This window comes from Psammomys obesus, unplaced genomic scaffold (assembly GCF_907164565.1).
Source record: "Psammomys obesus unplaced genomic scaffold, mPsaObe1.curated_primary_1811, whole genome shotgun sequence".
Lineage (NCBI taxonomy): Eukaryota > Metazoa > Chordata > Mammalia > Rodentia > Muridae > Psammomys > Psammomys obesus.
Window position 1 is genome coordinate 61,504,818 of NW_026585644.1, and position 27,460 is coordinate 61,532,277.

General features: G+C 42.3%; 1 protein-coding gene and 1 non-coding gene across 2 annotated transcripts in view; one reads left to right on the forward strand and one right to left on the reverse strand.

The window, feature by feature from the left end:
• Spag1 (sperm associated antigen 1) overlaps nt 1-27,460 on the forward strand; it is a 65,938-nt gene that overhangs the window by 17,845 nt on the left and 20,633 nt on the right. The window contains exons 7-11 of the mRNA XM_055622674.1: nt 1,089-1,219; nt 2,991-3,097; nt 5,448-5,607; nt 26,593-26,865; nt 27,170-27,269. Coding sequence (XP_055478649.1) covers nt 1,089-1,219; nt 2,991-3,097; nt 5,448-5,607; nt 26,593-26,865; nt 27,170-27,269 — 771 coding nt within the window. The remainder of the gene's footprint in view (nt 1-1,088; nt 1,220-2,990; nt 3,098-5,447; nt 5,608-26,592; nt 26,866-27,169; nt 27,270-27,460) is intronic.
• LOC129691538 (U6 spliceosomal RNA) lies at nt 14,046-14,152 on the reverse strand. The gene has a single exon (XR_008722480.1). It is a non-coding gene; the product is annotated as a U6 spliceosomal RNA (small nuclear RNA).

A 27,460-nucleotide genomic window follows, 5' to 3' on the forward strand; every position in this document is an offset into this window, starting at 1 on the left:
TGTGGTGGTGGTGGTGGTAATGGCTAGTATTATTTGTAACCTTGGCAGAGTCTAGAATCATGTGGGGGCTGAGTCCCTCAACCTCGCTGTGGGGGGTTATTATCTTGATTGTGTTGAGGTCGGGCAGCCTACCCATTGTAGGTGGTACCATTTCCTGCCAGGGGTACTTAACAGCAATACACATTCCCATCTTTCTCTGCTTCCTGCTTGTGCCTATGGTGGTTTTTCCCACCATGATGGACTATATTTGAACTGTGAGCCAAAATGAGCCTTTCTGCCTTAAGTTGTTTTGTTAGGGTATTTTATCACAGCAACAGGAAAAGAAACAAGACAGTGGTGTTAGAGATTGACCCCAGGGCCTCGTGCCTGAAAGGCAAGCACTCTGAGCTATATCCGTGGCCTAATTATCTCTAAAGCCTTCTGTCTAGACATACTCATATTCTGAGGCATTGTGGATTTAAGATTTAAACATACAATTTTGTTTGTTTTTTTGACACAGGGTTTCTCTGTGTAGCCTTGGCTGTCCTGGACTTGCTTTGTTGACCAGGCTGGCCTCAAACTCACAGCGGTCTGCCTGCCTCTGCCTTCCTGAGTGCTGGGAATCAAAGGCGTGTGCCACCGCACCTGCCTTCAACATATCAATTCTTAAGGGACACATTCAGCTCTTATAAAGTCTATATTTATTTTACTTACAATTTGTACCAGTTGCTTTCTCATAGCTGTGACCTAAATACCTTAGAAAAGAAGCTTCAAGGAGGGAAGGATTTATTTTTGGCTCAGGGTTTCTGAGGGCTAAACCCATGGTTGGTGGTCTGGCTGCTCTGTTACCTTGGGTCTGAAGTAGGACTGAATAGTGTGGTGGCGGCCTTATTGTGGGGTGTAGTAGGAAGACAAGGACAGGGACATCCACGCATTAGGGTGAAGGGAGAGAAGCCCAAGGACAGGGTCAGTTAGGTCTAGCCTCCTGATGTTCCCAGAGCCTCTCACCACCTGTGCCACCAGCTGTGAGGACACTTCATACTCAACATGACTTTACTATGTTTCTCTGTGTTTGGCCTTCTTCTTGCCAATCTGTGTTTCTTTTGTAGGAGCTTATCAGCTCTTACCACCGCGTCTGCCTATAACAATCGAGCTCAAGCCGAAATCAAATTACAGAGGTGGGAAAGTGCTCTTCAAGACTGTGAGAAAGCCTTGGAGCTGGAGCCTGGAAATGTGAAAGGTAAGCGACAGTGGGTATCTTGTCTCAGGCCCAGCAGCCGACCTGAGGTACTTTGTGATGCTGCTCCTTTCAAAGGGAGAAATGGCCATGGAGGACATAAATGCAGTCATTACCTGCAGTCATTCACAGATAATAGTCCTCTTCTAAGTGCACTACCTAATAACAGTAAAACAATAACAAAACCAAAACCCTGTAATTTTATTGGGTTGTCAGTATGTACAAACATAATATATTCTTTATGAGGCTAAAACTAAGTTATGCAATGAGAGAACTTTGTTTAATTTCTAATTGTGTTACAGTAGCATATTAAAGTGCATCTGATAAACCATTTCTTATATTTCAGAATTATTAAGCCTGTTTTTTTTTCTCAAGATATTGTGAAGTTCTCTCATGTAATGGACCAGAGGGCTAGAATGGTACATTGTTAGCATTAAATGATTATAAAATTATATATTGAAACAATAACAACAACAACAATAACAACAACAACAAGAAACTGGCACAAATTACCAAAGTATTGAGCTCCTGACACCACCACCCCCGACTGATGTAGTACTAGGACTACATCATGGTTCCATGTGCTGAGCTAACTTTGGATCATTTTAGTTTACTTTAGGTTTTGTTTAGTTTAGGGCTTTGTTTTTGTTTTTGTAGGGTCTTATGTATAACTCAGGCTGGTCCAAACTCTTGGTTCTCTTGCTTCACCCTTCTGAATGCTGGGATTTAGGCCTTTACCACAAGTGCCACGCCCAACTCTGATAATTTTAGAAATAGCTCTGTAGAGCTGGGTGATGTGACCTATTCCAGTACTTGGGAGGTGGAGGCAGGGTTTAAAAGTTCAAGACCGTGAGTTCAAGACCAGCCTATGCTATGAGACCCTGTCTTAAAAACCTGAACCAAATCAAGCCAAACAAAAACAACCCTCCCCACCCCAATGAAAACACAAGTAACTGTCCAAATGAAGTTCACTAATGTACTGTACCCATGCTCTGCCAATCTCCACAAGGAATCTCCTCAGTTTGCAGAAGACGATGAACTAGAGTAGTGGTGACTAAAGGTGCCAAGTGTGCAGTGAAAAGCTTCCTGGTACTGCAGCACAGTCACGGCATGGGAAAGGGTGAGGGACAGGAGCTGGCCAGACCAGGGCTGTGAGAGGGCCAGGGTCCTAAGAGGCCATTGGAGCTGCTGAGGGAGGGCCAGTGACCCGTGTGAATTACTTTTCTATGCTATGGCAAAACAGCCATGACCAAGGCAAGTTAACACAGAAAGAGTGTGTTTCAGTTTATGGTTCCAGGGAGAAGAGTCTGTCATGGTAGGGAGGCATGACAGGAGGAGCAGACTACCGAGAGAGCTCACATCTTTAACACAAGTGCTAGAGAGAGCCAGTGGGAAGTAGGGTGAGGCTCTTTTCCCTCAAAGCTGGCTCCTACTGTCTTGCATCCTCCAAGAAGGCTGTACCTCCTAAACTTCCCCAAATAACCCCACCAACTGGAACCAAGTTTCAAATACCAATGTCCTTGGGTGCTAGAGAATAGATTGGACCAAAGCATAACATGCGTGTATAGAAGTATCAAGGAATTTAAAAATCAGTCTGGTACCCAATGAGGCCCCTTCTGCAAGCAGCAGGGTCATTTTCTATGCGCTCCACAGCATGGACCCAGGGATTCAAGCTCCACGTGCTAGTGTCCTGTGCTGCTTATACTTTCCTTCTTGCAAAAAGCCATCGTGCTATATGTTAAACTGTGGAGCATTCATTTTGATGCATTTTCAGCTCTCCTGAGACGTGCTACTACATATAAACATCAAAACAAGCTCCAGGAGGCTGTGGATGATCTGAAACGAGTCCTGCAGGTAGAGCCTGATAATGATTTGGCCAAGGTAAGTATTGAAAATGATTTTTGTTTGTTTGTTTGTTTGTTTGTTCTTCAGGACAGGGTTTCCCTGTGTAACCTTGGCTGTCCTGGACTCACTTTGTAGACCAGGGCTGGCCTCAAACTCACAGATTCATCCACCTACCTCTGCCTCCAAAATGCTGGGATTACAGGTGTGTGCCTCTGTGCCCATCAGGAAAATTATTTTTTTAACCTAATTCTGTAATTTTCTGTTTCTGGTTTTATTTGTTATTTCTAGTTGTCCTGGAGCTCCCCACATAGACCAGACTGGCAGTGAATTCACAGAAATTCATTTGCCTCTGCCTCCCGAGTGCCCAGCTCTTTCTGGATATATGTTAAAAGTGGCATCAGTCTTGCTGAATAAATCATGTTGCAGGTGAATGCACAGTTTGTGGAGTTTAAAAGCTCTAAACTGTTGACATCTACCTGAGATGGGAGAAAGCAAATTATTAAGTGAAGTGTGTGTAGGGTTAGGGTAGCTCAGTGGAACAGAGCTTTCCTCGATTGCACAGGATCCTGGGTTCAGCTACCAGCACGGTCCCTGTCACCACTACCACAAAACAACATTTAACAAGAAAGAAAAAGTTACGCAGAAATAGAAAGCTGCCACTGAACAACAGTTTTCTCTCTTCTGTACTGATGGAGTCAGTGCTTTTCTCTGAGATAATCTCAATTTATTATGTGGAGTACATAGAAGATTATAAGTGAGCCCCAAGGCCACAGACAAGAGTTGGTAGCACTGCTTCCTTAACTGAGTGGACTGGTACAGCTCTTCGCTTCTGACCTAAGGCCTAAAGAATAGCTGTGAAGCACCAGGAAAGATATGAGAACTTATGTCCTTGTTTTTGGTTTTTGAAGATAGGGTTTCTCTGTGGAGCCCCAGCTGTCCTGGAACTTTGTAGACCAGCATGGCCTCAAACTCAGAGATCTGTCTGCTTCTGCCTCCTGGGTGCTAGGATTAAAGGTATGTTCAGAGAGAGAAGAGATGGAGAGAGAGACAGACAGAGAGAAAGGGAGAGAGAGAGAGAGAGAGAGAGAGAGCACCTACATTTTGTCTACAATCAGCAGACTGGAAGATGGAAACCTCAAAGCCCACCCCTAGTGATAAACCTTCTCCAGTAAGGCCACACCTCCTAATCCTTCCCAAAACAGATCCACCAATAAGGGACCAAGCATTCACATACGAGCTTGTCAATTCTCAGTCAAACCATCACAGTATCCTAGGATACACAGAAGGGGCTTTTACTCACGGTAGACAAGTTCTTCTTGTTCCCAAGTCCCACACTGATTATACAGAGTAACCCGTATGAGTGCTGACTGCTAAGTGGGTTTGAGTGATGACTGAAGAATCCAAACTTTAGGATACCAACTCCCTACACACACACACACGCATGCACGCGCACACACACACACACCAGGAATGTTAATTTTTAGAGCCTGAAGACATGATTCAGCAGTAGTAGTTAAGGGCAAAGGATCCAAGTTTGGTTCTTAGGACCCATATCAGCCTACAACTGCCTGTAACTCCAGATACAGGGGAACAACAACCTCTTCTAATCTCTACAGACACTAACATGCATGTAGCATATACTTACACAAGTACAATAATTTTAAATATTTAATGGGAAGGGTCTATATACATGTTTTTCTTTGTAGATGGCATACAGTATGTCAGAATTTTTTTTTCTTTTTCTTTTTTAATATGCCAGGACTTTGAACACTATCTTTCACTTCATCTGTGGGTATTTCATCTGTATAAACTGCTCATGTCTATTAGTGTGTGTGCACAGAAACATCTGGAAGCCTATCAGAAGTCAGCAGTGTTAAGTGAATGGGTAGAGTTTGGGTGACTTGTTTTTCTTCTTTTTAAATGAATTGTTTTTATATTGAATGTTTTACATGCATGACTGTTTGCCACACACATGCTTTATGCCTGAGAAGCCATGAGAGGGTACCAGATTTCTGAGAACTGAAGTTACACATGGTTGTAAGCTGCTGTATGGGTGCTGGGAATTGAACCCCGGTCCTCTGCGAGAGCAGTCAGTGCTCTTGATCTCTGAGCTGTCCCTTCAGCCTGCTTTGCTTCTATTTTATTGTTCTATTTTATTGCTTCTATTTTATTCTATTGGGTTGTTATTCACTGACCAATTATTTGTTGTCATATTTTATACTGTGCATAAGTCATTTTAATTGGGTAAAACAGTGAAATTATTGTAAAAAGGAAACTAGACTGAGTTTTAAAGCCTTTTTGTTTATTCATTTTAAAATAGCTTCATATTCTTACCAGAATAATGATTGTATTTTTATTAAAAGAAAAACATTTAATTATGTTGCAGAAAACCTTGTCAGAGATTGAAAGAGATCTGAAGAGTTCAGAGCCTACCTCTGAGCTCCAAACCAAAGGGAAAAAGATGGTTATCGAAGAAGTTGAAAACTCGGGAGATGAAGGTGAAAAGGAAATCAGAAATAAATGTGAAGATGGTGGTGTGGATAAGGGTGAGGCATCTTTCCATTCTGATTATGCAAATTGCTGTTTCCATCTTGACATTGCTTTATGGAGGGAGGAGGGGTCGCAGGCTCTGTTGCTATAGAAATTGTTAGCTTCCCAAACTTTGCTGTAGCTTCATCTAAAGTTTACAGTCAAGTTTAGCCCTGCTTTTTTTTTTTTTAATGTTTACATTTAATTATTTTGTGTGCTAGATAGGGACACATGTAGCACATGTGTTGGGGACAGAGGACAAGCTTATAGAGGCCAATTCTCTCTTCGCAGTACATGAATTCTGAGATTAAATTTAGGGTGTCAGACTTGATACCAAGCACCTTTACCTGCTAGCCAGACTAATATCACCACCACCACCACCACCACCATCATCATCATCATTATCTGGGGTCTCACTATGAAGCCCTGGCTATTCTGAAGCTCACAAAGATTCACCTGTGTGTACCTCCAAAGTGCTGGGATTAAAGGCCATGCCTGGCTATCATCTTTTCTTAGTGCGGTTTACTTTTGTATTAGTCAGGGTTCTCTAGAGTGTTGTAGTAAATTTTAAAAAAGGTTTTGGGCTATATATTATTTATTAGCCCTAATGTTATTTAACTCACTATCACAAACAATGAAACACAGACACCTGTTAGATTTATAATCGCCTTATTTACCTTGGGGTGGGCAGATATTTCACTTGCATTGTCTCGATATCTTCACCATCCATCTCCCAGCCCCCATCCAATGCCATCCACCTTAATCCTCCTCAATTGGACTTTCCTTCATCCATAATCCCATGGTACTTGCTTATATTCTCCATCTGGGCCTTTTCACGCTGTTATTAGAGTCCTTCCTCAGCCCACATGATGTTTTCCCCAGGCTAACCCATCCTGGCGTTCTCCTCCTTCCTCTCTTCCCATCTGTCGGTCTCACTGGTGATTCTTCCTGGGATTCTCCAAAGCTCAGGAACCTTAGCCACGCCCACCCCATTCTGCTCTGCCATGGTACAGGCTGGTTAATTTAGCAAATCAGGTGTAATGACTTAGGCAGGTTTACACAGAGAACAAGTAATTATCAGCAGACCAACCTTTAACACTAGAGTAACAAAATGTATAGAATGAATCTTTATATATAGAAAATGGATTTATTAGAATAACTTACAGGCTGGGGTCAAGCTAACTCAATAATGGCTTCCTGTGAATGAAAGATCCAAGAATCCATGAGTCTGGATGCCTCAGCTGGTGTTCAGTATATGCTAGAATTCGGAAGATGTGGGCTCTAATGCCATTGAAGGAAAGGACTTTCTAACAAGGTGAGGGCATGCAGGCAAAGGGCAAAAGCTTCCTGCTTCCATGTCCTAATGTGGGCTGCCAGCAAAAGGCGTGGCCAAGATTAAAGACCTGAAAAGATCTGGATTCAAGGTGTGTCTTCCCACCTCAAAAATTAAAAGTAATCTTTCCACTTCAAATTAAGCAAAAATCTGTCACTGGTATGCCCCATTTGGGGGTCTTAGTTAATTCCAGATGTAGTCAAATTGACAACCAAGAATAGCCATCACAATACAATCTCCAAAATTCACCTTTTTCTTGTCAACCCTTTACTCTACTTGTGGCTGTGTCTACATGGCACTAGCCATTTGCAGGTTAACTTTAAATCTGCTTTTGCCTCCTGAGCCTGGGATTACATGCATGCACTACCATGCCCAGTGTTCTGCTAATGTTTAAATGGGTCTTCTTACCCAATTACATGTAGTTGAAAGTTACCTTGCACTTCAGACCCTCCTCACCCCACCTCTGAAGTGATGGGTCGCTTCAGGTGTGCTACCAAGCCTGTTTCTTACCCAAGTCTTATCTATAAGTAAGTATTTTCCCCTTCCATAATTGCTGCTTTTAATTTTTCTAGCAATGTCTTTTACAGCAATTTTGTTGAAGTTAAAGTTATTCAATTTTAATAACATAAATTATGTTGTCAATGTTATAACTGCTGCCTAGGCCAAAATCATGAAGATTTTTTCTTCCATGTTTCCTTTTCAAAGTTTTTGTTACTGCTTTTATTGTTGAGACAAGGTTTCACTGTGTAGCCTTGGGTGGCCTGGAACTCTCTAAGCTCACAGATACCTGCCTGTCTCTGCTCCCACCTCCCTCCAAGCACTGGGATTAAAAGTATGCACCACCACACCTGCTCCCTTTTCAAAATTTCATACTTTCAGCTTCTGAATTTTCCAAACTACTTGTTGGAAATTGTCTTCACTCATTTGAATTAACTTTACTTTGTATCAAAGAATTAGTTGGTCCTTGTGTGGTCAGTAGAGTTGTGGTGGTGTTCTGTTGTACTGACTCCCCTGTTTGTCCTTTCTGTGATGCATTGTCCTTAACATAGCTTCACAGTCAACTCCTCAAACCAAGGCCTGCTGCCCTGTGCACTCTGTCCTGCTTTATGAAACCGTGTGGCCTTCTGTTCCTTCACCAGCACGTGTATTGTGGTGGGCTTTTTCTTTTTTATGTGCTATTGTTTTTAGACAGGGTCTTACTCTTTAGTCTAGCCTGGCCCAGAATTCATGGCGATCCTCCTGCCTCACCTTCCTAAGGGCTGGGATTACAGACATGAGCCACTCTCTCCAGCATTCATCCCATTTCTCAGTATTGATGACTCTGAATTCATGATGTTCTTGCCTCTATCTCCAACTTTTGGGATTGCAGAAATGTGCCATGGTGCATGAGGATTTTTCGTTATTGCAGGATAGCTTTGTTTGTTTGTTTTATTTTATTTTTGAGACAGCGTTTCTCTGTGTAGCAGCCCTGGCTGCTCTGGACTTGCTTTGTAAGACCAGGCTGTCCTCAAACTCACATGAATCTGCCTGCCTCTGCTCCCTGAGCATTTGCTCCCTGAGTGCTGGGATTCCAGGCATGTGCCACCATGCCCGGCTTGCAGGATAGCTTTTTAACTTTATTTCTGAAGGAAATTTTTGGTGGCTATGGGTTTCTTTTTGTATTTTTTATTTAGTACAATTTATTCACTTTGTATTCCAGCTGTAGCCCCCTCCCTCATATGGATTTTGTAAAGGTAGACAGTTTTTAGATTTGCCAGTGAGAAAAACAGAATGATGTTGATCTGTTGGTCTTTTTGTTTGTTTTGTTTTGTTTTGTTTTTAAATCTTTTATTTATTTTTATTAATTACACTTTATTCATTTTGTATCCCCCCATGAGCCCCTCCCTCCTCCCCTGCCGATCCCACCCTCCCTCCCCTTTTTGCATGCATGCCACTCCCCAAGTCCACTGATAGGGGAGGTCCTCCTCTCCTTCTTTCTGATCTTAGTCTATCAGTTCTCATCAAAAGTGGCTGCATTGTCCTCTACTGTGGCCTGGTGAGGCTGCTCCCCCCTCAGGGGGAAGTGATCAACGAGCAGGCCAATCAGATTATGTCAGAGGCAGTCCCTCTTCCCATTACTATGGAACCCACTTGGACACTGAACTGCCATGGGCTACACCTGTGCAGGGGTTCCAGGTCATCTCCACAAATAGTCCTTGGTTGGAGTATGAGTCTCTGGGAAGTTCCCTGTGTTCAAATTATCTTGTTCTGTTGCTCTGCTTGTGGAGTTCCCGTTCCCTCCAGCTCTTACTATTTCCCACTTCTTACATAAAACTCCATTCACTCTGCCCATCAGTTGGCCATCAGGCTCAGCATCTGCTTTGACAATCTATACTGCAGAAGCTTTCAGAGGCCCTCTGTGGCAGGTTTCAAGGTTGTTTCCTGTTTTCTTCTGGCTTTCAGAGGCCCTCTGTAGCGGGTTCCGAGGTTGTTTCCTATTTTCGTTTTCTTCTGATGTACATCCTCTTTGCCTTTCAGGATGGGGATTGAACATTTTAGTTAGGGTCCTCTCCTTTGCTTAGTTTGTTTAGATGTACAGCTTTTAGTGGGTTTATTCTATATTGTATGTTTATATGAGTGAGTATATACCGTGAGTGTCTTTTTGCTTCTGGGTCAACTCACTCAGGATGATCCTTTCCAGGTCCCACCATTTACCTGCAAATTTCATGATTTCCTTATTTTTCATTGCTGAGTAATACTCCATTGTATAGATGTACCACAGTTTCTGCATCCATTCTTCAGTTGAGGGGCATCTGGGTTGTTTCCAGCTTCTGGCTATTACAAATAAAGCTGCTACAAACATGGTTGAACAAATGTCCTTGTTGTGTACTTGTGCCTCTTTTGGGTATATGCCTAGGAGTGGTATGGCTGGATCTTGAGGAAGCGCTATTCCTAGTTGTCTGAGAAAGCGCCAGATTGATTTCCAGAGTGGTTGTACCAGTTTACATTCCCACCAGCAGTGGAGAAGGGTTCCCCTTTCTCCACAACCTCTCCAGCATGTGTTGTCCCTTGAGATTTTCATCTTGGCCATTCTGATGGGTGTAAGGTGAAATCTCAGGGTTGTTTTGATTTGCATTTCCCTAATGGCTAATGAGGTTGAGCATTTCTTTAAGTGCTTCTCTGCCATTCGATATTCCTCTGCAGAGAATTCTCTCTTTAGCTCTGTTCCCCATTTTTTAAGTGGATTACTTGGTTTGTTGCTTTTCAGCTTGTTTAGTTCTTTATATATATTGGATATGAGTCCTCTGTCAGATAGAGGGTTGGTGATGATTCTTTCCCAATCTGTAGGCAGTCGCTTTGTTTTGATGACGGTGTCCTTTGCTTTACAGAAGCTTTTCAATTTCATGAGGTCCCATTTATTGATTGTTGCTCTTAGAGCCTGTGCTGTTGGTGTTCTGTTCAGGAAGTTTTCTCCTGTACCAATGAGTTCTAGGGTATTCCCCACTTTTTTTTCTAGCCGATTTAATGTGTCTGGTTTTATGTTGAGGTCTTTGATCCACTTGGACTTCAGTTTTGTGCAGGGTGATAAGTATGGATCTATTTGCATTTTTCTACATGTAGACATCCAGTTGGACCAGCACCATTTGTTAAAGATGCTATCTTTTTTCCATTGTATGGTTTTGGCATCTTTGTCAAAAATCAGGTGTCCGTAAGTGTGTGGGTTTATTTCTGGGTCTTCTGTTCGATTCCATTGATCCACCATTCTGTTTCTATGCCAGTACCATGCAGTTTTTATAACTGTTGCTCTATAGTACAGCTTGATATCAGGGATGGAGATACCTCCAGAAGATCTTTTATTGTAGAGGATTGTTTTAGCAATTCTCGGTTTCTTGTTATTCCATACGAAGTTGAGAATTTTTCTTTCCAGGTCTGTAAAGAATTGTGTTGGCAATTTGATGGGAATTGCATTAAATCTGTAGATTGCTTTTGGTAAGATGGCCATTTTTACTATGTTAATCCTGCCAAGCCATGAGCATGGGAGATCTTTCCATCTTCTCATATCTTCCTCTAATTCTTTCTTCAGAGACTTGAAATTTTTTTCATACAAGTCTTTGACTTGCTTGGTTAGGGTTACGCCAAGGTACTTTATGTCATTTGTGGCTACTGTGAATGGTGTTGTTTCTCTAATTTCTTTCTCAGCCCTTTTGTCTTTTGTATACAGGAGTGCTACTGATTTTTTTGAGTTAATTTTATATCCGGCCACTTTGCTGAAGGTGTTTATCAGCTGTAGGAGTTCCCTGGTAGAGTTTTTGGGGTCACTCATATATACTATCATATCATCTGCAAATAGTGATAATTTGACTTCTTCTTTTCCCATCTGTATCCCCTTGATCTCCTTCGACTGTCTTATTGCTCTAGCAAGGACTTCCAGCACTATGTTGAAGAGATATGGAGACAGTGGGCAGCCTTGTCTTGTCCCTGATTTCAGAGGGATTGCTTTAAGTTTCTCTCCGTTCAGTTTGATGTTGGCTATAGGCTTGCTGTATATCGCCTTTACTATGTTTAGATATGTGCCTTGTATCCCTGATCTCTCCAGTACTTTAAACATGAATGGATGTTGGATTTTGTCAAATGCTTTTTCAGCATCTAGGGAGATTATCATGTGGTTTTTTTCTTTCAGTTTGTTAATATGGTGGATCACATTGATGGATTTCCGTATATTGAACCACCCCTCCATACCTGGGATGAAGCCTACTTGGTCATGTGGATAGTGGATAATATCTTTGATGTGTTCTTGGATCCGGTTTGCAAGTATTTTGTTAAGTATTTTTGCATCAATGTTCATAAGGGAGATTGGCCTGAAATTCTCTTTCTTTGTTGAGTCTTTGTGAGGTTTAGGTACCAAGGTGATTGTGGCTTCATAGAATGAGTTTGGTAATGTTCCTTCTGTTTCTATTTTGTGGAATAGTTTGAAGAGAATTGGAGTTAGCTCTTCTTTGAAGGTCTGGTAGAATTCTGCGCTGAAGCCATCTGGTCCTGGGCTTTTTTTGGATGGGAGACTTTTGATGACTGCTTCTATTTCTTTGGGGGATATAGGACTATTTAGTTGATTTACCTGGTCCTGATTCAGCTTTGGTGAGTCAAATCGATCAAGAAAATTGTCCATTTCATTTAGATTTTCAAATTTTGTGGCATATAGACTTTTGAAGTAAGTCCTAATGATTGTTTGGATTTCCTCAGTGTCTGTAGTTATGTCCCCCTTTTCATTTCTGATTTTGTTGATTTGGGTGGTGTCTCTCTGCCTTTTAGTTAGCTTGGCTAAGGGTTTGTCTATCTTGTTGATTTTCTCAAAGAACCAGCTCTTGGTTTCATTGATTCTTTGAATTGTTTTATTTGTTTCTAATTGATTGATTTCAGCCCTGAGTTTGATTATTTCCAGCCGTCTACTCCTTTTTGGTGTGTCTGCTTCTTCTTTTTCTAGGGTTTTTAAGTGGGCCATTAAGTTGCTTGAATGAGCTGTCTCGAATTTCTTCTTGAAGGCACTTAGTGCTATGAACTTTCCTCTTAGCACTGCTTTCATTGTGTCCCACAAGTTAGGGTATGTTGTGTCTTCATTTTCATTGAGTTCTAGAAAGGCTTTAATTTCTTTCTTTATTTCTTCCCTGACCCAGCTGTCATTTAGTAACAAGTTGTTCAGTTTTCATGAGTGTGTAGGCTTTTTGCTATTTCTGTTGTTGTTGAAGTCCAGCTTTATTCCATGGTGATCAGACAGGATACAAGGGATTATTTCAGTCTTCTTGTATCTGTTGAGGCTTGCTTTGTGACCAACTATATGGTCTATTTTGGAGAAGGTTCCATGAGGTGCTGAGAAGAAGGTAAATTCTTTTGTGTTTGGGTGTAAAGTTCTGTAGATGTCTGTGAGGTCCATTTGATTCATGACCTCTGTCAGAGATATTGTTTCTTTGTTTAATTTCTGTTTAGTTGACCTGTCCTTTGTTGAGAGTGGGGTGTTGAAGTCTCCCACTATTAATGTGTGGGGATCTATATGTGGTTTAAATTTTATCAATGTTTCTTTTACAAATGTGGGTGCTCTTGTATTTGGGGCATAGATGTTCAGGATTGTGATGTCTTCCTGGTGGAATTTTCCCTTGATGAGTATGAAGTGTCCTTCCTCATCTCTTTTTATTAATTTTGGTTGAAAGTCTATTTTATCAGATATTAGAATGGCTACTCCTGCTTGTTTCTTGGGTCCATTTGCTTGGAAAGTCATCTTCCAACCTTTTACCCTCAGGTAATGTCTATCTTTGTGCCTTAGGTGTGTTTCTTGTATGCAACAGATTGCTGGGTTTTGTTTACGTATCCATTCTGTTAATCTGTGTCTTTTTACTGGAGAGTTGAGTCCATTGATGTTGAGAGAGATTAATGACCAGTGGCTGTTAGATCCTTTGATTTTGATGTTGGCTGTGTTCATAAGTTTGTGTGCTTGGTTGCTTTTTGTTTTGCTGTAGTAAGGTTAATTATTTCCTGTGTTTTCTTGACAGAAGCTAATTTTCTTGGGTTGTATTTTCCCTTCCAGTGTCTTCTGTAATGCTGGATTTGTGTGTAGGTATTGTTGAAATTTGTTTTTGTCATTGAATATCTTGTTTTCTCCGTCTATGAGGACTGAGAGTTTTGCAGGGTATAGTAGCCTGGGTTGACATCTGTGTTCTCTTAGGGTCTGCATGATATCTGTCCAGGCCCTTCTGGCTTTCATAGTTTCTGTTGAAAAGTCAGGTGTGATTCTAATGGGTTTGCCATTATATGTTACTTGGCCTTTTTCCCTTGCAGCTTTTAGTATTTTTTCTTTGTTCTGTATACTTCCTGTTTTGATTATTATGTGGCGGGAGGATTTTCTTTTCTGGTCAAATTTGTTGGGTGTTCTGTAGGCCTCATGTATCCTTATTGGCTTCTCCTTTAACTTGGGGAAATTTTCTTCAATGATTTTGTTGAAAATATTTTCTGGGCCTTGGAGAAGGGAGTCTTCTTTTTCCTCTATTCCTATTATTCTTAGGTTTTGTCTTTTCATATTGTCTTGGATTTCTTGGACGGTCTGTGTCAGGAATTTTTTGGATTTAACATTTTCTTTGACAGATACATCGATTTAAAAATATGGAACGCTTCACGAATTTGCGTGTCATCCTTGCGCAGGGGCCATGCTGATCTTCTCTGTATCGTTCCAATTTTAGTATATGTGCTGCCGAAGCGAGCACTTTGTTTTGTTTTTTATCTTACCTTCCCTTGCCATTAATGTGTGAGAAAGAGAGAACGAGAGAGAGAACAGAGATTTGAACTAGGATATGCTTTGGCTTACTTTCAAGGAACCTGCAATTATAATTACACATATCTTTTTTGTTTTGTTTTGTTTGAGATAGGGTCATTGCTATAAACTACAGGCTGGCCTTGAACTCATAGCTGTCCCCTTGCTTCCACCTCCTGAGTGTTGGGATTATGCGTAGTGCGGCACTCTGCTTGCCTGGCTGGCCCCTGCTTAAAGATCATGCCCCGGGCACAGAGAAAGGTGAAGCTCTTCGTCACCTCTGTGCAGTTCTGAGTCAGATGGTTGAAGATGGCCTTAGGTGTGTGTGGCCGGTCTGTACACTGTAAGTCGTTGACAGGCATAGACGGCAGGCAAAGAAGTTCCGTTAAATGATGTTTAATATCACCAGGCTGCATTGCTAGTGCACCATTCAGTTTGGCATACATAAAGGATTCTTGTGTGTGTGTGTGTGTGTGTGTGTGTATGTGTGTGTGTGTGTGTGTGTGTGTGTGTGTATGTACATGTACATGTGTGCACTCTGCACGTGTGTTTAACTGAAGCTGGGGCCTCATGTGTGCCCGGCAAGTGCTGTACTACTGATTTTATACCAGGATGGTTGTAGTATGTTATTTAACAGTTCTGTGCCCTACGAAAACATTTCTGATCCTGTCATTTGGTCCCCTTCCAACAATCATCTGCAGGATTAGGGGATGTATAAAGTTAAGATTCAGAAAAATACAAAAATTCTTAACAGAAAAACAGACATTAAGAGAGTAGCGAGTTTCGGCGAATTTCCTGTTATCAGCTATTAAAGAAAGATGACATGGGATGAATGCCGGGACTTCAAGGTAATCCTTTCACTCTAAGAGGGAATAAATACACTGGAATTTTTTATTATTTTGTAATGTGGTAAAGGCTTATTTTGGCCTCTACCACATTACGTGATTGGATGGCATGTGGAAACAGGTCCCTGAACTTTGGACAGGAGAAAAGCAATCTCAGTTGCTTTTAGGAAAATGATGTTATGTAATAGTCTAGAAGGCTTAGAATCTTTACATATCATATCCCAGCACAGTCTAAGAAAGAGTTCTTAGTCACTATAGTTTTATGTTCCAGGGAGCATTGAAGATCATAGGAAAATCTAGCAAGCAGTGTCTTAGTACCTTGGCCAGGGCTGCTGCTTGGTTACAAATTCCACCAACAGTAGTCAGGCCTAGCTCTTTAGTTATATTTTATTTATTCTTTGGAAACTTCATACATGTATCTCCACCCTCATTCCCATACCAGCTCTCTCCCAGGATTCCCAATATCTCCCTCCCAATGTCATGCTCCCTTCCTATATTTTTGTTATTTATGTATTTAATCCATGGAATCCAATTATGCTACCCATATGCATTTAAACATGAGGAAACATGAGTGGCAAAACTCCTAGAGAAAAGTGACTCTCCTTTTCCTAGAAGCCATAGCTGACACACCTTGACAAGGGCTAGGACCTGGGAGCCATCCCCTTACCCACACTGGAGTCTTTAACCGGCCTGACCTTGTGTAGGTCTTCCTTAGATAACCATGGCTGCTGTGGGTTCATGTGTGCAACAACCATGCAGGGACCAAGAGGACAGCAGGTCACAGCAATTGCCCATAGCCTGTTCTTTCTACACCAAGCTTTGGGTGCATTTTGTTGGGGTTATTTGATAGAGTCACTTTTGTTCAGCTTTTGAAAACATTCCTCTATTAATCACTACCACCACAATAAGAAGTTTCTCTGACCAGCATAAATCTATGAATATAAAGATAAATGTTTAGAAAGGAATTTAACAACATGAATATTTATAAGAATGAGTCAGTTTATATCAGTAAGTTCTTCTCTAGAGCTATGGCTTCCTGATCATGGGTGTTCACCCTATTTACAATATCACGCATGAATTTCCTGCTGGAGACCAGACCTCAAACTCATTCAACTCAGTGGTTAGTTGCCACATAACAGTTCTGCCATTCTTGTACCAGAGAGGATATCCTTGCTTGTAGGTTGGCGTTATAGCATGCAGGGTCCAGCACAGGGTAAGACCATTGTCTCTTCTCCTGGGAGCCTATATAACTCCTGCCAGCATTATGAAGGCTAACCTACAGGGGAGATTTCCTGGTGACAGCCTGCAGCCAAAGTGTGGGTGTCTTTGGCAACACACCCTCATCAGCTAGTTGTTGTGGACAACCAAGAGCAATGACAGTAGCCTGCATTGCTTTGGGTGCTTTGGGGACCTCTGTGATCACTAACTCACTCATTGGGGATAGCCTGTCAGGCCCAGTTCATCCAGATTGAGGCAGCATACAGCTAAGTATTCAGTTTCACAAGTGACAGTTATTGAGCACCTACACTGTGGTAGAAACTACGATTAGACACTCAGGTTTGTTTTTTTTTTTCTTTCCTGTCTTTCTACCTCTGCTTTATAGAACTTGTATTAAGAAACACCTGCCAGTTGGCCAGAGTTCCTGAGCTTTCTCTCAGAACTTGCACATTTATTTCTCCTTCCCTGTTGAAAGTGTTATAACACAGCTGTGGCTGTCAGGCTTTGGTATTTTATCTCTTTACTTACACAGTCTGAGAAGCAATCAAAGAAAGTGGGCATCTAAGTGTGGCATAGAAACATTTGTTTATAATGTGGAGTAGAAAGATCAGAAATTCAAGGTCACCCTTGTCTTCATACCAAGTTCAAGGCCTGCTTGGGTTCTATGAGCCCAGCCTCAAAAACCAAATACGTGAGCATCTAGCTTCTTCTAGTGCTGTTGTTTGTTTAAAGTGAAATGTAAGAAGGGTTTTTTATTTTATTTTTATTTTTGGTCTTTTTGTTATTTTTTTTCCAGAGCTGAGGACTGAACCCAGGGCCTTGCACTTGCTAGGCAAGCGCTCTACCACTGAGCTAAATCCTCAACCGAAATATAAGAAAGTTAAAGTCACTCACAAACAGAAGAATAGCATATAAATACTCTTCTGCCCTAAACTTGGCAGGATTTGGAGGTAGAAAGCAGAGATTTCTAAGAGTTGAAATAATATATAAAATTATAGAGAGCAAGATAAATTTGATTTACATAAACATGGTAACCCCACTTGTTTCTGTTGGGAACCATATGAACAACTGAAGTGTGAACTCCAGACTAGGTCAGCAAGGGCAAATGAGCTCATGATATGAACAGCTTTTACAAAACCAGTTATCTCAGAAGGATGAGCAGATTAGCAGACAAATTGCTAGGGAAATTACTAATTAATTATTTATTGATATAAAAATTAAGTGTATTTTTCCTATCAAATTGGCCAGGATAGAGGAAGTGTCCTTTGTTGTAAGTTATACTCATTTTGAAAATACTGATATACATTTTTGAATATAACATATTTTAAATATCATTTAATCTATACATTATCATGGAGCGGGCACTAAATAATGGGTCAGAAATGTTCTAGCTCTCTTTTTTGAGACAGGGTCGATATATGTAGTCCTGGCTGTCCTGGACAGAAATGCTTCTCTTGGCTCTCCACTTTCTGAGGATCTAAAGTGGGGCAGGGCAGGGCAGTGGTACTTCTGAGGCACTTGCCACAGGGACCATCAGAGAGAAGCGTCTTATAACTCTATTCAGTAATAACATGCTACGGCCATGCTGATTCAGGTTTCTGTTCACAATGATGTAGGCTCAGTGATAGAGCATTTGCCTAGAATATGTGAACTCTGGTTTTCATACACCTACAGACAAGTACCCACATACACAGACACACAGACATACACATACCGCATCCACAGATGACACACACTCACAGACACATTCACACATAGTCATACAGCCACCCATGCACACGCTTACAATCACTCCTCTTTCTCCTCGTGTGTCTATAGGAAAGAAGGGCTTTTAGTTTAAGAAACAATCAGTCGCTCTCTGCTCTGAAACATACTTTTCAAAGTTGGCAGATTTTGGTGTTTTAGATGACTATGGCCACTGTCTAATTAGGGGGCATTTTCACCATCCTCCAAAGCCACCTCATTCCCATTATCAGCCACCCCTTCTCCAATAGTTCTAACCTGCTGCTCCAGCCACTGATCTTTGCTGGTTGTGCCTATTCTTTTTGTTTCATACCATTGCAATCACATGCTTTGTTTGCTTTGTTTTTTCAGACAGGGTCTTGCTGTGTAGACCAGGCTGGCCTGGAACTTGAGCTTTCTCTCCTATCTATACCTCTGAGTACTGGGACTACACCTGGCTTGAGGTCTGAGGTTGAACTACCATTTTATTTTATTTTTTTAAGATTCATTTATTTTATGTGTACAAGTGTTTTATTTGGATTAATTTATTTTGTGTGTACAAGTGTTTTATTTGCATGTATGTAAGTATACCACATGCATACCTGGCATTCTCAGAGGGTGTCAGATCTCCTGGCTATGGAGTTAGAGATGGTCGTGAACCAACATGTGGGTGCTAGGAACTGAGCTTGGGTCCTCTGCAAGAGCAGACAGTGCCCTTAGCCAATAAGCCATGTTTCCGGCCTCTGCGTCTTCATTCAATACTACATCCCTCTTGGTCATGGTGTGTGATCCTTTTAGTGTGTCGTTCAAACAGGCCTATTAGTGTTTTATTAAGATTTTCTTCTTGTACCACTGCTGCATCCAAGGATCATTACTAGCTATTCATTCCTTCTTTCGATCTTGATTATTGCCGACTCCTCCCCCACCCCCAGTATTTTTGGTTTCTGAGGCAGCTCATGCTCCTGGACTTCTGTCTTTCTGCTCTTCCATCTCTACAGGAGACTTCTTTAGGTATTTGATAGGACCAATGATGATGCACATAGCAGGTTTTATATGAAAGAGGTTTATTAGGTGGAGATGAAGAGAGAGAGGGAAGGAGAGAGGGAGACATGATGGGGGAAGAAAGGGAGGCGCCCTGACAGAGAAAGGGGAGGGCAAGATAGAAGAAAGGCAAGAGAGAGACAACTTGGAAGGTTTGATCCTTTTAAGAAGCAACGTAACCACGCCTGCCAGGTATAGTTACCTGGCCGGCGACACATGATGACATCATGGGTTGCTAGGCAACCCAGAAGCAGATTACCAAAATACTGACATTCCTCCCGTTTTCTATAATTAAAAAATGAGAAACTTGGGCTGCTTCTCATGTTAAAGTAAGTAAAAGTATATAAATTTAGGTTCATTAGAAGCAGCTCTTGGTTGCCATGCAAGGGGTTAAAGAGAGAAAAGAAATAATAGCAACAAATGGCTGGATTACATGGTCAAGAAGAGGAGAGGAAGCCCCTGCTCTGGAAAGTTCAGGGTAGAAGGTTGCCAGTAGAGAGTTGCCAGCCACGAAAGGCAGCAGGTAGGGAATGAGGAATTCTGGGAGTACCTGGAGCTGCTTATCCTGGTCCCAAGGCACACCATTCCAGCCTTTTGTTAATAATAAGTGAATAATGGGTGTAGATTCTCTTCTGGCTACTTCCTGCTGACACTGGGGGTGCTATAGGGAGGTCAAAAGGCTGAAATTCTGGCCAAGTCCAGAAAGAACAGGCTGTTTCGATGCTGTTCAGGGTCTATGGAAGCATCCATGGCTGGGAGGGAAAATGCAGATCCAGCTTGATGGAAGTCTGTGAGGTCAGACTGGAACACCTGTGTTAGCTGCTTTGGCACTGTTGCGGATATAGGAAATATCTGGGTCTGGCAGGATACTGAAACTATATATAGGAAGAAGATAAAGTTAAGTAAGTTATGGAGAAAAATTTTTTTTAGGTGTACATTTAAAACTTTTGGGAGAGTGAACATAGGTGGAAGGTTTGGATCAAAGAGCCTTGAACATGGGAACCTCCATTTACTTGAGGGAACCTCCATTTACTTGAGGGAACCTCCATTTACCCAGTCACTGGCAGGAATTACAAAGGCTTTGCTTTGGATCTGTTGTCTAGGGAAACTGAGGCCATGTTTGGTTACAGAAGTATGTAAGCTTAGAGGCCCTTAAGGCAGGCACTAGGTGTAGAAACCTGAAATTCTCCAGAAGACATCCCAGAGGAGAATCTGGAGGAACGAACGAACGGACTATTCCCATCGGGAGGGTAGGAGTCAGTTACCTGTCAAGGCATCCCAGGAGCAAGGTCCAACAGCTCATCAGCTTTGGCCAGAGACCAAGGGCACAGCTGCCCGTAGGAGACACAGTTTACCTAGTGCTAGGATTTTCGTAGGTGAGCATGAGGGGAAGAAACTGTGCATGTAGAGGAAAAAAAATCTCTCCCAATGAAAGAGGAAGTTCTAAATGGAGGTCAGCAAAAAGGGTCAACCATAGCCAGTGAAGGCCAGTGGTTGTGGGGGGGGGAGCTCCATCTCAAAAGATAGTAGGAAGTTGCCAGATGCTCAATGGTCAAGCTTCTCCTACCAAGAGAGGGGTTTATGCTGATCAATGAGGAGAACTCACCAATCCAGCCAGTGTTGCCTGTAGAAGGTAGCAATCAAGTATCCAGGAGAGGGAAGCCCCAACACCAGGGAAAGGAGAGGACTCCTACCCTCTGAGATAGGCAATAAGTGCAGTACTTATCTGGAACCCAATTGACCTGAGAGTTGGATTCAGGTGGATTTCCTGCAGCTTACAAGAATTACTTTTAAGTTTTAAGAAGGAGATAAAACTTTAGACATGTTATCATCACAATTGTGATCTGCACTGAAATATACACTGTAGAAAAGGCAGTAGACATACACATCTGTGTTAACAGCATAAGCATTCTTTAAGGTGAGCTCTGAAAAGGCAGAAGCCTTTCGTGAAGTAGAACGGACAACAGCTCACTTGATCGTAACCTTTAGTATAAGTATACATTATGGAGATTTAAAATCTTGAGCTTGGAACCATGACAGTGGGTGGTATAGTAGAATGTTTTTATTAGAGTTAGATTAATAAATCAGAGCTCTATTGATAAAGGTCAAAACTCTGGACAGTCAATAAAACAGTAGCATAGCAACAGGAAGAAATATTAAGCATTTTTACTTATTTAGGATACCTCCTTGCAACCTTTATAACTTGTATTTACCAACCTTAAAACATTTTCTTGGACCCTCAAACATTTGTAACTAGCAATTACCAATCTTAAGACACTTTCTTAGACCCTCAAACAACATTTTTCTTAGGCCTTTGTATCTAGTTATTTACCATGAGACGATGAAACTGCTATGAACATTTATTGTCTTTTAGCTGAAGGGATGGTAAAAGGTTTCATTTAGGCCTGTTTCTTGAGTCTGGCAACAAGTATATTGTGTCTAGGCCTGACAATAGCAACTCTAGGACTCAGACTTAAGACCTGGTCTCCTGCACATGAAGGAAACTGAGAAGTCATCTGAAGTCTCCAAAGACAGAAGTTGGCAACATGTCTGTGGGACCCCAGTGTGAGGCCAAAACAGAGGTGAAATGTTACCTGGGTTGGGCAAGGGTGTGGAGGTCACTGAATAAAGGAGCCATTTGTCCTCCGCCAGGCCAAGTAGCTGGAAGGCTGGAAGTATCTATGGCTCTTGTGCTGGTTGAGCCTCCATGGCTGGGCACAGAGGACAAACCTGCATAGTAGTATTTTGACTTCTAGAGGCCAGTCTGCCAGCAGGCAGCCATGGCTTGTTGAGGCAGCTGCGGGACCACTTCCCCTTTGGCTGCATTTGAAGCAGTCACCTGGTAGAATTGACTTTTGGCTATCCCGGCAGGATAGAGCATTGCGTCCTCTTGTTTTCTGTGCGGGAGTGCCGACAGCCTCAGAGCGGCAGCCAAGGTCTGCAGCATGTAGATGAACCTGTCAGGAAGGTTCTTCTCTTATTATTTTTACCAACTCCTGTATGGTGACTCAAGTACCATCCTTAGCTGTTTATTAAAGATGGCAGTGAGACCATGTTTGCCTCTGTAGGACTATAAAAATATTTTTGGACATGTTAGAAAAATTGATTATCTATGAGATGACTATTAATTTATATTTGTTAACCATTAAATATTAGGACTTTAGGTCTTGTCCCTGTTAAGTTGGAGCCTTAAAAGTCATAAATATAGTCCATTAAAGTGAGAGCATAACAGTTTTTTGTATGATTAGTATATAAAAAGTTGCTATAGATTAATAATAAAACCATTTTTAGAAAACAAGACCAAGCATATTTTAACCTTTTGATAGTGAAGATATAACACAAGGACCAAGTTTTAACATAAATACCTCTAAAAGTAATAGATCTTAATTTAGAATATTGGTAAATATTGTACCCCTGAGTTATGAGTTTTAAAACCAACAGTATAGTAAATTACATTTGAATTTATTATATCAAACCTATTAGCCAGAAAGCCTAGTGGTGAATCTCAATCATAGGCAGCTCATGGCAGGGAAACAGCATTTATTAATTTAGGAACTGATAAAGACATAGGCAGTTAGACATACATTTTAAATTAACTTAATTTGAATAGACATTTATAATTTTGAAATTTTATTACCATACCAATTTAAAATGAGGCTTGTTGCTTTCCTAGTCTAAAAGGAGATAAAATAAACAGAGAAGTAATTATGATTAAGGAAGTCTTATAAATGAAACCCAATGAGAAAATTATATAAATCATTAGATAAAAATTTAAAGCATTTATATATATTATATTAATATATTATATTTATATATATATTAATATATATATATTAAGAGGAGAGTGTACAGAAATCAGGAAGAAAAGATTTTAAAAGCTTGGAAGTAGCACCTTAGAGGTCAGTGTTTGAATGTGTGCAGCTTGGAGTTTTGCAGGAATGGGGGAGGGGTGAGCACATGGCATGACTTCTCTATTTAAAAATCAACATGGTGGCTCTCCATGTGCTGTGCACAGCTGTGGGGCACAAGGAGACCAGGTGCTTGCCTGTGGTTAGAGCTGTCCTGGCCCGGTTTAAAACTCTCTGCGTGCATGTGGCATAAGTTGGTGCAACTGAAAACCCTTATTTGCAAGCCACCTCTAGCGGCAGGCCTTTCGTGGGAAATTTAAAATCGCACCCATGGGACCTGAGGCAGTGGTGCAATTTAAAGCCATCTGTGTGTGCACAGGGTCCCCAATAATTGCTTATCTAGAAGCAGGCTGTGTTTGTCTGAAGTGGAGCATTCTAGTTTCCCCAAGCTGATTTTGGTGCATTGTATGCCCTGTACCTGGGGCTCAGAGCACCTGAGCAGCTACAAGCAGCAGGACAGATGTGCACAGTAAGGGCAGTGCAGTTGAGAAAAAGTAAAGATTTTTAGGCATAGGTGGTTAGGGATAGATAGAGCAGAAAAAAATCTTGTGTAGCCATCTATAGAAGAGGTCCAATATAAGGGGGTCCTGGCATGACCAGACCAGGTTCTACCAAGAGAGCTCCTTCCTGACCCAAAGCACCAAATGTTAAGACCAATGACTATGCACACAGCAGATTTTATATGAAAGAGGTTTATTAGATGGAGATGAAGAGAGAGGGAGAAGGAGAGAATAAGACGTGATAGGGGGAAAAGAGGGGGGTGCTGAGACAGAGAAAGGGGAGAGGCCAGGAGAGGCAAGAGAGAGACAACATGGTGGGTTGATCCTTTTATGGAGCAACGTAACCACGCCTCCAGGTGTGGTTACCTGGCTGGCAACACATATGACATCATAGGTTCCTAGGCAACCCAGAAGTAGGCTGCCAAAATACTAACAGGTATATTTCTCAGGGATCCCTCTGGGGATGTGGGGATCTCACCCTCACACACACCCACACTTTGATGATCCTTTCCATGCCAGCAACTCCAAAGGCAAGGTCTCTTTATGATGCACCTTCTGACAGTGTGCCAGCATTGTCCCTTCACAGAGTTCCCAAGACTCTCCAGAGACTTTGAAAGTCATTTTGAGACATTTCAAATCCCAGCTGTGTTAGCCTCTCACTCTATGTAGTTACATAGAGTGGGTTCCTCCTGTCTCTCGCCTTCTGTAAAGAGGGAATGATAATGCTGGGTGTGAGGACTGATGATGAGATCTGTAAAGGCAGAGACCCCTGCTGAGTCGTAAATCAATCAGCAGCTGTCTGGCAAACATGAGGGGGTGCCACAGAGGAAGAGAAATCATGTTACACTTCCCACCCTGCTGGCAAGTCAGAAGCTTGTGTGTGTCAGAAGCTTGAGGCTCTCCTCCTTGGCCTCCCCTCAGGGACAGCAGACAGTCCTGCCTTACAGCAGGAAGGAACTTGTAGACCTGTCAGGATGTGCTAGAAGTTGATTTATTAAGAATAGGTTTACTATAGGTGCAGGCGCACAAATTAAGACAGTGGAGAGGGGAGAGGAGCTTAAGAAAGGGAAGGTGTCCACGCCCAGATGTGGACCCTGGTCCCTGAAGACACAGAGCTCCTTAGAGAGCCTCAGAGGCCCTGGTATTACATTGTTTAGAGGTTAAGGGGAAATGTTTTAGGATACTTTTTATCTTAAGAACTTTTCTTTGGTACAGGAAAGTATCAGGTACTATATGAAGTTCATTGAACAGGTTTTACAGGCTGAGAAGAGAAAGAAGTCACAGGGTCCAAGGAATCCTTATACACAGGCCACAATCAGACATGTCTTGAGTATAAACATGGCTCAGAACCTTGTTCGTGTGATGTATTTATGTATTTAATTTGTTGATTCTCAGCATGCTTCTTTCCCTTCCCACATCACCTTGTCTTTCTGTCTGCTCCAGCTTGGGCTTACACCCTGCTGGCTTCAGGTGAGGGCTTGAATAGCAGGTATCAGTGAAAACTGGAGCTTTGCTTTGTGTGCTGGATCCAGTCTTGTAATTTATTCAATTACACAAAACCTTTTCTATTGTTATGATAACTGAGTCTCTTTTTTATTAGTGATTCAAATTGGATTTTTTTTTTTTTGAACCTTGAATTTGACTCAGAAGGCTGAGGCAGGAGAGATGTCATGAGTACTAGGCCAGCCTCGTATGAGAATCTGTCTAAAAAAAAGGGGGGGGGGCAGAAAGCAGTGTATTTACTAGTATTACTGTGTTGACTTTAGGGTAATTGCCATGAACAGGTGATCAGTCACCTGTTTTCATGAGGTAACCGTGGTTCTCTCTGCTGTCTCAGACCTTTTCGTTTATGAAAGAGGATGGAAAACGCGGCCGGGAAAGGTGGAATTAGAAGACATTAAAAAGCTGGGTTTGGTAGTGCATGACTGTGATCCCAGAATCCTGGAAGGCAGAGACTGGAGGACCTCTGTGAGTTGGAGGCCAGCTTGGTCTACAGAGGGAATAGGACAGCCAGGGCTACACAGAGAAGCCCTGTCTCCAGGGAAAAAACAAAAACATGTTCTCAGGGAATGCCTGAGAGCGTGAGCATTTGTAGGTTCTGTTTGCCTCATGGAGGTCTTCTTGCCTCCACTTCACCACCAGCTCTAGGACCTGGGTTCAATTCCCAGCACCCACATGGCATCTTAAAACTGTCTGTAACTCTAGTTCTAATGGATCTGACACTGTCTGTTACACACACATACAAACAGGCAGAATACCAATGTACATAGACTAAAAATAAATAAGCCAATAAAACCTTTTTAAAAAAAATCACTTTGGTATAGTTAGATACTCTGCCTTAAATACTGGTAAGACACCCACAATCGAAATGAATATTTTAATATTTAAAACTAGAATCATTATTAATGCCTGAAACTTGTAGTTGAATTCAAAGCAATTTTTAGTTTGAATGTGGTATCTGAATAGAAAATTCAAGGTTTTGTTTTTGTTTTTTGAGTCAGGGTGTCTCTGTGTAGTCCATGCTGGCCTGAAACTTGTCATATCCTCCAGGGGCTCCAGTTATGAATGGAAAGTTTACTATCTTTAAAGCCTCATTAAGCTTAAATACTTTCTATGATTTTGCTGAATTTATTTTGAAATCAATTGAAAATCTCTTTGACTTTATTTTTTGTTTTGTTTTGTTTTGTTTTCGAGACAGGGTTTCTCCATGTTGTCTTAGCTGTCTTGGATTCTTTGTAGACCAGGCTGGCCTCCAGCTCACAGAGATCCACCTGCCTCGAGTGGACTTGATCTTTCAAATAACCGTTTTTCCCCAGTTCATAAGAAAGATGGTCCCCCGGCCTTGGGCATAGCCGTTATCGTGTGGACCAAGGTCTAGGGACTTAGTTTATTTCTGACAGCGAATGAATGCAAGCTCTACCTACTTCTCCTCTGGTGAAGGAGAGGGCTTTGAAAAACCAGCCTGCTCTTCAGCAGTTAAGGCGTTAATCTGGGTGGGATCAGTACGGTTGGTCTCTGGACCTTATGCTCAGGGATAGGGCCGAGGTGGGCAGCAGCAGTGAGCTGGGACTCCGCCCCCGGGGTGGTGCCAACTTCACCGGGCGGGCTGGATAGAAGGCTAGGATGCTCTCATCTCCCGCGCGCCCTTCCCTACAGCAGCTGTGAGCGCCATGGGCAACATCCCGAAGAAGCTGATGAGCCGGAGCCAGGGTGGCAGGCGGTCGCGGCGGGGCCGCACACCAGGGCCCCGCGGCGAGCAGCTGCGGGAGACAGCCACTAGCGGCTACATCGACACCCAGCCCCCGGAGGAGCCCCAAGCCTCAGCCAGTGCCGGGAGCCTCAAGAGCCGCGGCAACGAGCTGTTTCGTGGCGGGCAGTTCGCGGAGGCGGCTGCCCAGTACTCTGCCGTGATAGCACAGCTGGAACCTGAAGGTAGGGGAGCTGTCATGCTGCAGCGACCTCCGGTCCCTGACAGAAGCTGGTCCCCCGCGGTGACAGGCACTGACCCCCGCATTGACTAAGGGCATGAGCAATGCCTTGGTATGCGGAGCCTGTCCTGGTCAGGCAGGTTTTCATGGATCTCTGCCCTACCTTCCCTGAGTGGCCGGTGCGGGACAGTTCCTCGGAGCTCTGCACCTGAGCGGGCAGAAGGACTGACAGCAGTCAGTTGTTGAGACCGCAGTCCTGTGATTTTGCTAATGGGTTTTAAACAGTGTTTAATTAAATGTGGTTTTAGGAAGTGCAAGTTCGGATGAGCTAAGCATCTTGTATTCAAATAGAGCGGCATGCTACCTCAAAGAAGGGAACTGCAGGGGCTGCGTCCAGGATTGTAACAGGTAAGGGCTCTCTAAGTTTGCCAAGAGAGGGTTGTTATGGCAGTATGAAGAAGGCAATGTTTAATATTCCAAGTTTTCTATGTAAGAGCATAGTTTCCTGAGACTGGTATAAGGTGCTGTGACTAGAATGAAAAAAATCCCTAAACACACACACACACACACACACACACACACACACACACACACACACA